The sequence below is a fragment of the Strix uralensis genome, chromosome 9 (assembly GCF_047716275.1).
Source record: "Strix uralensis isolate ZFMK-TIS-50842 chromosome 9, bStrUra1, whole genome shotgun sequence".
Taxonomy (NCBI): Eukaryota; Metazoa; Chordata; class Aves; order Strigiformes; family Strigidae; genus Strix; species Strix uralensis.
Window position 1 is genome coordinate 5,509,231 of NC_133980.1, and position 12,648 is coordinate 5,521,878.

The 12,648-nt window shown below is 42.1% G+C and overlaps 1 protein-coding gene across 1 annotated transcript in view; it reads left to right on the top strand.

The window, feature by feature from the left end:
- LOC141947218 (uncharacterized) overlaps nt 1-12,648 on the top strand; it is a 200,788-nt gene that overhangs the window by 165,130 nt on the left and 23,010 nt on the right. The window contains exons 22-24 of the mRNA XM_074878162.1: nt 657-788; nt 5,049-5,177; nt 11,381-11,509. Coding sequence (XP_074734263.1) covers nt 657-788; nt 5,049-5,177; nt 11,381-11,509 — 390 coding nt within the window. The remainder of the gene's footprint in view (nt 1-656; nt 789-5,048; nt 5,178-11,380; nt 11,510-12,648) is intronic.

Consider the following 12,648-nt stretch of genomic DNA (forward strand, 5'->3'; position numbering starts at 1 on the left):
GTAAGGCAGCTCTTCAACTATTGCAGACTGGCCATGAAACAGATGCCCAACTCCAAAACCAGGTTTCTGTTGCCCTAATTGGCACTTTCATCTTTATCCTTACAAGAAGGGAAGGCAATGCTGTGCTTCAGCTCTGGTACCTTGTCATAATCGTGTCAGTGTTATGTGATTTTTAGAATGAAAGCAGTAAGTTGCTTTAACAAAGACTGTGAGATTTCTCTGTCTGTGTCCATGTTGCGTTTCCCCGTATTTTGAGGAAAATTTGAAGGATGCTCACAAATCTGTCTTGTTTTACCCACTAGCTATTCTAGTTATGCAGATTTTTGCTAAGTGAGTCAATAGCTGATATTTTATTTCCATGAAATTATGCATTTGTGACTGCGGATTGATTGATATGGATTGACTATGAATGATTAGTTTTATGTGGATGGCATAATATCTGCCTACGGATCCCTACTTTCAGCTGAAATAAATCAGCAAAAATTGTATTTATTTCCATTGATTTGTGCCCTATGCTGCAGCTGAGAGTCTAGTCTAGAGCGCCTGTATTTTAAGGAGCCATTTTGCATCTTTTCTGTTCTCTCATTTAGATGTAAAATAACCTATTAGCCGAGCTTGAGGTTGATTCTCAATGCAAATACTGCTTTACATTGCAGCCTGCAATAGCGGTCATTGGGGACAGCGTTGTGAAAACACGTGTGTCTGCAATAACAGTGACAGTAGCTGCGATCCGATCACCGGCTCCTGCTTTTGTGAGCCAGGGTTCACTGGGAAACACTGTGAATGGAGTAAGTTGCCTCTTTGTCAACACAGGGAGTTTGCAGAACTGAGCAGCGGAAATTGTTTTTCCTGATAATTCCCTCCAGGAAGACCTCCAGGCTGTACTGCCTCCGGTCTGCCCAGCGCGTCGCAGCGCTCTCAGGTTTCATCAGGGTTAGATAGTTTCCCTGATTTGGATTCCAGAAAAGTTATTTTCAGACTTGTTTTGGATTCAACAGCTATTTTTAATGTTAAGACCTTGTGTGAGTGATAGGATTGATGTATATTTGGCTTGCAGCATGAAAGTTTCCATATTGATTTTATTTATCCAGTTTTAAGTCCACACTTTTCTTCATAAATCTTTTTTTAAAGCCAGGCATATCAAAATGCTTCATGTGTACATAACAGAAGCAAAATCAGGAAGATTTAGGGTCCTTGGTTTATTAACAACAAAAATGCGCAATGGTCTTACCAGAGGCCCATGATCTCCACTAATCTGTCTCAAACAGAGGTCAATAGCAGATGCCTTAAGAGGATAAAAACAGGCATATAGATAATTCCTGATATGTTTCCCCAGGTTTCATCAATTTGTCACTCAAGAGCTTCTTGAGACAGAAGCAGTATCTCTATATTTAATACAACTTTATTTTTTTCCCAATTAATGTGCCTATTTCCTTTTTGATTCCATGCAAACATTTGGTATCCTCTTCATCTTATGGCAATAAGGTCCATAGTTAAGTTGCTATTATTATTATCATTATCATTATTTATGTATCAAAGTCAACATGGCTTCACTAAGGGCAAATTGTGCCTGACAAATTTGGTGGCCTTCTACAACATGGTTACAGCGTTGGTGGGTAAGGGAGGAGTAACTAACGTCATCTACCTGGACTTGTGCAAAGCATTTGACACTGTCCCACATGACATCCTTGTCTCTAAATTGGAGAGGCATGGATTTGACAGATGGACCACGCAGCGGATAAGGAATTGGCTGGATGGTTGCACTTAAAGAGTTGCGGTCAACGGCTCAATGTCCAAGTGGAGAGAGCAGTGACGAGTGGCGTTCTTCAGGGGTGGGAGTTGGGACCAGTGCTGTTCAACATCTTTGTTGGCAACATGGACAGTGGGATCGAGGCACCCTCAGCAAGTTTGCCGACAACACCAACCTGTGTGGTGCGGTCAACACGCTGGAGGGAAGGGATCCATCCAGAGAGACCTGGACAGGCTGGAGAGGTGGGCCTGTGCATGAACCTCATGAATTTCAACAAGGCCAAGTGCAAGGTCCTGCACATGAGTTGAGGCAATGCCATCCACAAATACAGGCTGGATGATAGGTGGATTGAGAGCAGCCTGTGGAGAAGGACTTCGGGCTATTAGTGGATGGAAAACTGACTATCAGCTAGCAATGTGCACTCACAGCCCAGAAAGCCAACTGTGTCCTGGGCTGTATCAAGAATAGTGTGGCCAGCAGGTCAAGGGAGGGGATTCCCCCACTCTGCTCTGCTCTCATTAGACACCCATGCAGTGCTGTGTCCAGCTCTGGTGGCACCAACATCAGAAGGACCTGTTGGAGTGAGGAGACCACGAGGATGATCAGGGGGCTGCACCTCCCTTACGACGACTTGCTGAGAGAGTTGGGGTTGTTGAGCCTGGAGAAGAGAAGACTCTGGGGAGACCTTAGAGCATCCTTCCAGTACTTAAAGGGGCTACAGGAAAGATGGGGAGGGACTCTTTATCAGGGTAGGGATATGGGATGGGACAAGGGATAACAGCTTTAAACTGAAAGAGCAGAGATTTAGATTTAGCTATAAGGAAACAATTCTTCCCTGTGAAGGTGGTGAGGCCCTGGTACAGGTTGCCCAGAGAAGCTGTGGCTGCCCCCTCCCTGGAAGGGTTCAAGGCCAGGTTGGACGGGGCTTTGAGCAACTTGGGCTAGTGGAAGGTGTCCCTGGCCGTGGCAGGGGGGTTGGTACTGGATGATCTTTAAGGTCTCTTCCAACCCAAACCATTCTATGATTCTGTGATTATATTGATGTTGTTAAATAAATATTTTATCTATTAGTTTAACAACCTTACAGTAGCACAGATGTAGCTACCAGAGTCTCAGTGGCATAGACAGAATTAACTGCTTGTGTCACACAGAAATGTCAGAACAATTAATCTGGAATGGTGACCTAAGACAAAAACCCTGGAAAATTGATCTTACAGCTCTTGTTGCTGTTGGCACAGAGGGAATGGAAGGACAGTTAGTAGGGAAGACCAGCTCCCAGAGAAAGAGCTCACAGCTCCACTTCTCTTTGGCTCCTGACCTCTCTCAAAACAGCATCTCTGCAGACAGAAAGTAGCCAAATAGCTCGTTGTTGTCTTCACTTCTGTCAGTGAAGCTGTTGCCATCAACAAAACATCAGTCAACCCCTAATGTTCTTCCTATGGGTTTTCTGTTTTATTCAGTCTGCTTTTTATCCTACTTTAATTGTGTTTAATATGTGTGTATGCAGGATTATGAAAACCATAATTCTTCCCTAAACATTTTATGCTGCCTTGGAGGTGAGATCTTTACTATCCCTGGAGAGCTCCTCTGCTCCCCAAGGCATCTCTAGGCTCTTGCTGCAGGTCGGGCCCTTTCCCTTTGTGGCTTTGCAGGCAGCTCAGGTTCTCCGTTGGGGTGGATGTATCTCAGCATGCATTGCAGCAGCCTACGCCTCTGAGCAGGGGGCAGATTCTCTGTGATGTGGACTGTGAAATCAGTTGTGAAGTGTACTGACCCATTGCCATCACCTTGAAAGTCTCAGCTCCAGGCTAAACACCGCAGGTCTGAAAAAAGCTCAGCTGAGAGCCCCACACCTATTACTACACTGGAATACTGTTTTCCTTGCATAGATTCTCTGGGCTCTGGCTGAAATTTCAAGTGAAAAGTAAACACTGATCAGGGTCAAGCTTTTAAGGCATAAGTGCACTTCTATGTATTTACTTGTTAAACTAGTGTAGGAGGCATGATGCACGATGATCTGCAGCTTTGGGAACAGGAGGTGAAGCAAGTGGGGTTTTTCACCAATTCGACCCTGGGACTGAATTTCAACTGTAAGTGCAAAAAATACATTCAAACAGCTCCACATTTAAACAATGGCCCATTTTCTGACACAGATGATTAAAAGCAAAGAAATACTTAAGGTACACTTCTATCTTTCTGTCTCCCATCCCAACCTATAGCTTCTATAAGAGACCCAGGGGTTCCAGTTGGTAGAGTCACTAAGCTGCAGGAGCAACCAAATTCGTGCTGGCTCCGATCACTGCCCAGCTACGGTACCAAACCCACCCCTTCATTCCAAACATAGAGTTGTCCTTGAGAATCCTCGTTGTTTTCTGTTCTCTGTGATTCTTTGCAGATTGTCTAAACATCACTTTGTTGATGTAAATGCTAAAATCATACACTTTTAAAAGAGATCTGGCAATAATCTACATAACTCATTTAGAGGGGAGTTCACAAGACCTTCAAACATGAGTACAGACCCTGTAATATTGTGTTTAGCCAAGTATATCTCTAGTTCAGCCAGTCCAAAATATCTAATGTGAATTAGGCAACTGGCTCTATTCTTAATTGATTTTCCTATAATCCTGGAAGAAATTATTTTCATTCTCAAGTGTTGTTTTCTTTCTTCTGATAGTGAGTACCATGCAAATCTTTTAAAACTCCTTACATTAATTGCTGTGGAAATGTAATTGCTAATCTGTCCCCCAGATGTAATGTTTTCACTTGTACTTTTCAAAGCAGAGCCTGAAAGTAAAGTATGCAGCATTCAGCTTGGAGCTTTCTGAAAGAAGCCACCATATTTCATATTTTCTCCAGCTTTCTGGAGAAGGAGGATTTTCAGGAAAACAGAGGATAGGGCCTCAAAAGGAGGTGCGGAAGCTGGGAGCTTTTCCCCTCCTGGCTTGATGAAGTCCCAGAGGAGATGTGCATGTAAGCAACTCCAGACCAGTGTGCAAAGTGTCATCAAGCAGAACCTGTGAAGTCACAGGCTTTGCAGCTATCAGATGATAGTAGTTTTCTCTGCAGAATTTAGTCTTTCAGCACCCTAGAGTTTTTCTAAATAGACCTTAATAAAAACAGCCCAACTTACCTGGACCCCAAGGAGAACACTTAATCGCATCGGTTATAAGGCATTACCATTATGCCTCGATTCTTCTTTTGCAAATAGTAAGAATTCCCATGTATCTAAAAATTCCCTGTTGATCCCTGATCTGCTCCAGAATTAACCTATCATCTGGTTTTGATTTCTCCACTGCAGGATGCCCTGAGGGAAGCTTTGGCCCGAGCTGTGAGTACAGCTGTCAGTGCCAGAACGGAGCTGCCTGCGACCACGTGAGCGGAGCCTGTACTTGCACGGCAGGGTGGACGGGGACCTTTTGTGGAAGAGGTACTGCTACTCCCTCTGGTCCCTTTCAGGTTTATTCAGATGGGTTTTTCTATGCAGAGAGCTGTTTTTGCAATTTACAGCACATGATCTAAATAAACCATTGAATTTAATTGGAAGATGATACTGAAATGTGTACTTCCATCCTAACTCAGCAAAGCGTTTTACTGGGCGCCTAGTGTTGGGTATATGTTTTAATGTGGTTAAAATTAGATACATGCTTAAGACTCCTGCTGTATCACATCTTTAGGAAGACTCTCCTTTTAAGCAGAGTCCGACTGTTTGAACACTGATCAGAAAGATACTTGTCCTGCCTTACACATGCTTGTTCCTACGGCATCTCTGAAACGGTTTAGAGAAAAAAATGGATCCATGCACCTTCCCAAAAGAACTCTACTTTTAACTTTAATAAATCCAACAGATCATTTTCTATTACTTGAACATTTGGTAAAGTATTGGAAAGGTTGGACTGGATTTCTCAGAAACATTATTAAGTCAGTCTGTGGCATCGTCTAAGGAGGTTGCTGTCGTGCTGCATCGTTGTGCAGATCATAAAAATACAGTCTTGAACAACAGAAACAGCACACAGTGAGTCAGATATTATGAAAGTTATTTAAGTGTAAATGATTGAAGATTCTACAAATGATGATCATTAAACCAAAGTCACAATTATTTTGCTTAGAAAGCGGCTTTATCAGCCAGTTTGCAAAGGTAGCATTACGGCTGCGATAGAGGGAGGCGGCAGCACTCACAGGCAGCTACTGCCCTCTCATGGGAAGGGAGATGCTCCACAGCCTTACTAGTGACTGCAGTTCAGATATGCTTGTTGTTTCCCTCTCATTCTTACCAGGAATTATTACACAAAATAAATACTCTTCTCAGGGTTCTGTTGCAAAGTGTGCCTCATAGCTTATGGTATCTTCACTATGTCCCTTTTTAAAATGATTGACTTTAACTCCGTTTTCATAAGTCTATCTTTTCTTTTTTTCTTTTTTATAATTGGAAAAGCTATACAGTTATCTGTGTTGTGGTATAAATCTGTTCATTCCAGCAGGAATAAAAATGGGGACAAAGAGGCTAAATATCCTTCGCCAAAGTAGGTGTGAGGAATATGGAGAAGCCTGAGTGACGTCTACTGGAAAAAAAGTAAATACAAGTCTCAGCTTCCAAATCAGTCATGTTGGACATTTTTATCCTTTTAAATTCCTGAAAGAAGATTGTGGAGGGGAGAGTAGAATTTAGCACTTACTATTCATAAGACCCTGTTTTCTACATGTTTTCTCTCAAGCAGGCAGGGTGTTTGCTCTGAGCTGACCTGTGTTACCTTCTCACATAGAAGGTTTCAGCCAGAACAGTTTGGCTGCTTCCAAACGATGAAGAGGGAGGAAAACATGTGGGTGGTTTGCCCTTGGTAGAACCTTCTTGGCACCTTTTCTCTGAGGAGCTGTAGCACTTCTGTTTTTAGTGACTCGGAGACTGGCAGGGTTTCCTTCTGGCAGGGATGTGCTTTTTGCCGTCCTCTTGGCAATCCACCCACGTTGGCCAAGCTCTGTGCCTTGCAGACAAGAACGTAGAGATTGAGACCTGGCGCAGCTGAGCTGCCTTGGACTTCTCACATACTGCTGATGCTTCATCCTAGGGCTGGGAAGGACTTTTCCATCATCACAGAAATGTTGAAAGTTGAAAACTTTTGCAGCCTTCTTAAGTTCAAAATCCTAGGAAAAGACAGTACCTTACAAAATGTAATATTGATTAATTGTAATAATTAATATTAATATCACCCCTGCACAATGAGGGCGTTTGAACCTGCAGTCGTTGCTTCTGGTATTTTGCATCGTGGCAGTATGGGATCCAGATTCAATCTGAAATTGCACGAGTCCCAAAATTTGCCTTTGAGGTTTTTTGGAATTGGTTTTCTTTTTTCAGGTGGGAACAAATTACTGCTATTCCTTTTCATTAATTTACTACTTTCAGTATGAAGTAGGGCTTCATAGGTTTAAATACCAGTCCCTGTTGCAAAATACCACTTCAGTGGCCATTTTCAAGTTCTTCATTTGCCACAAATTTGCATAATCTGTTCTTATTATTTATTAGCATTGTTAATGTAATCTTAGCCTTTGCTAAGTCTCAACATTGGACTTTTGTAGTATCTCTCCTTATGGTGAAGTGAGCCAGGCTTATCCAGCTTGCTCTGCCTCTGTGGATGCACACTAGCAACTGTAGAAAGCTCTTGGAGGATTTATGGCACTTGAGTGAAGCAAATCTATATTTGTCATTTTGAGCAGTCATGTTACCAGCTGACAAGCTGCAGCATTTTGACCAGTAACCAGTGTTCATCCCCTGGCGAGACAGCCAACCTAAGGGAAAAGCACCATCGTGCCTGAGCGTGCCATGGTGTTTGAGGCAGGGGCGATGGTTCAGTCATATTTCAATTTTAACTGAATCAAGGCAAACCATTCAATTCTCTGCACTCGAGTATTTTGGAGTATAACCCGAGACCCTGTACATGATTCAGTGTTCTCTAAAAAAAGCATGAAGAGTGGGTACAAGGTGGTGGCTCAGAAGATATTTGCAATATTCAGTGCGAATTGGTATGTACCTACATATATCACCTGTCAGTAATATGGATAACAGCCAAAGCCACATCATCATCCACCAGCACAGGACAGTTTCCAGGCTAACCAGTAGCAGGAGATACTGTTGTTCCAGGCTGCTCTTTCGTGAGACCTTGCTGTGAATTATTCAGGAGTTAACTGAACTTCTGTGCCCTCAGCAACAGGATGCTGCCAAGAGACCTCGCACTCTTCAAAGTACTTCTGTCTGTGAATCAACATCTCAGTTCTGCTCTGCTCTGCATCAGTTTCATTCAGCTGGTCTTCATCTCCATCTGGTATCGTTCAGTCATACGGCTGCCTGTCCAGTAGTGGTGTGATCACATAATGGGTAAGGATAAAACTATCAAACCACTTTCAGAAACAAAATTAGACATTTCTGAAGGTGGTACGTGCCTGCTCCATCCTTCAGCTCTGCTCAGTCCGTTGGAAAAAATGAACCTTCTGAATCTTGTAACTCTCTCCAAAGAGCTGCAAAAGGAGCAAAACTGTTTCAGTGGCAAAGTAGCTAACATTTGCAAATAAGCCTGAAAACAATCTACTAAGAAATGCTTACAGGCCATGTGAACAACATAGGAAAGCCTTCCTTTGCATTTTCTTCAAAGCAGCAAGTGATACAACTAGAACACTTGAAGAAATACTGTATGGTTCTTCACAAGGTCTAGCATTACCAAAGGAAAAGGAATAATTTTTGGTGGTTCTTGAGAGTGTTGCTACTAGCACTGCCTCTAGATATCTTTCCTATCTGAGAGGAGAATGCTACATGCCTGGAGGCACATGTGGGGTTCTGGCTGTTCCTGAACTGAAGAAGTAATTAATGCCTCTGCATTCCTGGACTGTGCAAAGGCAGCAATCATAGCAAAAAATGGCTTTGTAAGTCCTTTATCCTGTTAAAACATAGATAATATGAGTAGCATTTTCTCCAGAAAAGACACCTACTGTGATCACCCACTGCTATAGAGCTTTAGTTTTAATGCACTTAGAGCTAAACAGGCAAGTAAAATAACAAAACACAAAAAACCACAAACCCCAACCCCAAAACCAATCTTTCTTGTAATAAATAGCAATGCTTTCTTCAAAGAAGTGTTAACGTCTGACATGCAGGAAGCCTGGGAAGCTTCTGATGTTAGGCAGCCCAACTACTCCCCCAGCAAAGCCAAAGGAATCACGGCGTGCCTGCGTTCGCCGGCCGTGCTTGCAGCTCTGTTACAAGCGTGCCGTGCCAGGCCGAGCAAGCCAGGTCACCCTGCCCTGCACGGGGGTTGCTCAGCTCCTGTTTGGGAAGGCAATTGTTATAATTAGTTTCATTCTGTGAAGTGCTGGGCATCTGCTGCTCCCGCTTTGAAGGTTGCGATTGTCTTCACTGCACCATAATTTTGTTTAATTTTGTTCCCTGCTGCTCTGGTATGTGTTGTATGACTCGAGGCATGTGTCCAGTTACAGGATCAGGCCAACAGAAGAATTATCCAGTTCACTGCTTAAGCTGACCGAACATCCCAAAATGCCACACAATTATCCCACAAATTGGAGGCAGCAGGAGTCTCGGACTTTTCCTACAGTATGTTTATTAACTGATGCATGAATAACAGCAACGTATAGCCCTTGCAAAGTGCAGCACTCAGTTTGCGTTTGAGCTGCTGTCTAAATCAGCACTACTGCAGGACAGACTGACTAGGCTTCTCTCTTGGGATTTCAGCAGTTAGTCATTATCATAAGATAGCCCAGCAAGATTTCTGTTTTAATAAGATAAAAGGGAAAAATAAATACTGTGCATGTCTAGGAATAGCTGGCAATGCTGTGTAGTCCCTGCATTAAACAAAGAAAAACTTTGTCAGCCTTTGAAGTCACCTAGGGTTAAGTAGAAGTCCTTTCTTGTATGCTGTGCCATACACGCTACTGAAGCATAATAAATAAGGACATAAAGATTGAAACCACATGCTGATGTCTCTTCCTTACAACTTGATAACAGCTCTCTCCCCAGTACAAACTGAACAGAGGCTGATGGATGCATTACAGTTTTATATCAGTATGAGGCACTTTTCTGTTTTTCTCAAACAGCACATACTTGGAAAGTGGTGTAAGCCTGAAATCTATCTTATGCCAAAGAAGGAACTGCCGTCTGGACAGAATGAAGAGGAGAGCAGCCTTTTGATTTTGAGTAGATGAAACAATCATATGTACTCACAAGCTGAGCAGGAGCTCTGAGAGTAGAGGAGCCAAAGCAGATGTGGCAGTGTGTTACACTGCTGCCATCGCTGTCTGAAGGTCCAGGTTTGCCTATATCTACGGATACTGAACTTCCCCTCCTTGTAGTCAAAGCAGACAGCAGTGCTTTCTGCTAGAGGATTAATTTTACATTTGTGGAAGAGGCAGTATGAGTAGACTGGGACAAAAGAGCCTGAGTGTGAAAAGACACAGGGCAAGAAAAGGGAAAGAAGAATCCAACAGTGGATTCATATACATATGAATAATGGTGTTATTCTGACCTGATAGGGAGCTATGAAATTAATGTGGAGAGTCATTGGGTAGTGAATATGATGACAATCATCATAAGACTCTATTGGGAAGCCAGTTGCTCTGATTTCATGGTAGAAGTATGAGGATTGGGTTTTAAATATAGGTTTATATTGAACAAGGAGGACAAAGAGCTGTTTTATTGAATAACTGCTCATTTAATGAGTACCATTGCCCCTGCAACTGAGTGATTCAGGGGTTCTTTGGAAGGAATGACATACAATTGTATATCTACAGATTTATTATCATTTAGTGTAACACAATTATGCAGGTACTTATATAATCTAAACACACACATATATATGCAGATAGAGAGGTTAAATTAAGGCTATATAGACAACATAATTTTTTTTTTTTTTTAACTCTGCGTAGCAGCCTTAACATTCTTGTAATGCAGCATTTTGGGTATGAAGTGGCCCACTGACAGGTACCGATGGCTTATTTTCACTGCTGTCAACACTGGTACAGATGTAAATTGAATCCATGTTCTTCCTTACATGTCCTGGATGTAGTCGGTACTGAACTCCTTAAGCTCCCTGGAGTTGTTCAGCTACATTTAATTTGTCTTGGTTTTCTCTACTCATTCTCTTTGCCAGGTTTTCATTGCAGCACTGAACTACATTATGGCTTATGTTCACTGTTAAAAAGTCTTTATAAAAGTATCAAGAGAGTAAATGTGAGCGTAAGTTTTGCATTTCAAAAGGCAGGGAGATCATCAGGGATGGCCCCATAGTCTTGCATTATGCTGAATTATTTCCTTTTTCCTCTGTCCATTACAGAAACACAAGTACTGGCTTGTGCGAATCCAGATCCATTCTCTCTCCTGTTTTATGGCTTTTCAATATTCTCAGCTGTGTTTTTCTGTGCAGAAATCTGTTGCTTTCAGAAATGGGTCACGTTTTTCTGAGATGCATGTAGCGGAATTGTACAGGCTTAACCCTTGAAGCAACTTTGGCTCTTCAGCATAGTCACAGAGTGACATGTGACAGAAGCGCCCCGTGTTTTCAGATCTCTGAGCTAGACTTTATACAAAATAAAAGTAACAGGACTCTGCTAAAAATGAATGTTTTGCATTTTCAGCCTGTCCAGATGGATTCTTTGGGCTTGACTGCCACCAGGTGTGCAAGTGCAAGAATGCTGCTGGCTGCGACCACGTCCTGGGAACATGCCGCTGCCTCCCGGGCTGGCTGGGAGAGACCTGCGAGCAGCGTACGTACGGGCTGCGTGCCCCTTCCCTGCTCACCGGCTCCTTCGGTGCTCACATGGGCTTCTGCTGGGACTGTAGGATGACCTACCAGGGTACAATTTTAGATAGGTCACATTCCTTTCCAAAGATGCCAAGAAAGGGAACCATTTTTGGTAGCTGTGTAAATAAGCAACTTCATTTTTTTTTTTAACTGCTGTTGGCACTTGTCAAATATTATAAGCATCAGTTTTTAAATAGCAGAGCTGTCTGCTACCATATGACAAATCTCTGCTTTTTGTTTTTGTGCAATATTAAGAGATGAAATGTTGTATTTCTCTCTCTCTGGTGTATCTAATCTAATTATCAGTTGTAAAGTGACAGATTACAAATGCACAAAGTGGAAAAATTAGAGCTGGGGCTATTTTGCTATTTAAGCGTGACAAAATAGGTTTTTAAGTAATTCTTAGAAAAGTTATTTGTTTTAAAAAAAGGGTCAACTTCCTACAGCTTCCTAGAGTTTCATAAGTATGGATTATCCCACAATCTTCAAGCTAATAAGTTTTTTTGTATGTTTGTGTGAATGCATATATAAAATTGGCTCTTCTGAGAAATTGGTCACTAAATTTCATGGGAAATTATTTTCTCTAGCTACATGGCATTACATATGGAGATCACTGAGCCTATTTGAAAAATTTAGCAAATCTGTTTGGTTTTTTAAGATCTTCAGGTTTTAGCCTCTCAACTTCCTAGTTTCATTTTAGGATGATGTCGTGGTCTATACTTCCTTTTGAAAATATGACTGTCATCTGCAGGAATGTGTTGTAGAGCTGGGGTCCAAAGCAGCTCCACAAGGAGCCAACTTTCATTGTTAGTGAACACTTTTGTAAGACTTCTTTAATCCATAGATTGCAGATTTCTGCAATAGAAAATCAGTTAAGTTTAGAAAATAGAGATAAATTATATTTGTGTAGAAATAATTCTATTCTCCAGCCATACACCATGTTATAATCAGCCCTGTCTGAGGGCTGCACTTGTTCTTCATAATATTTTTCTGGCATTTGCTCCCATCATGCAACACAACCTGTTTTCTGAAAGGGCTTCTCCTGCAAAATCTCCTGCTCTTTTGATTTACAGGAGGGTTAATGCTGGTAAATCTTTCCAC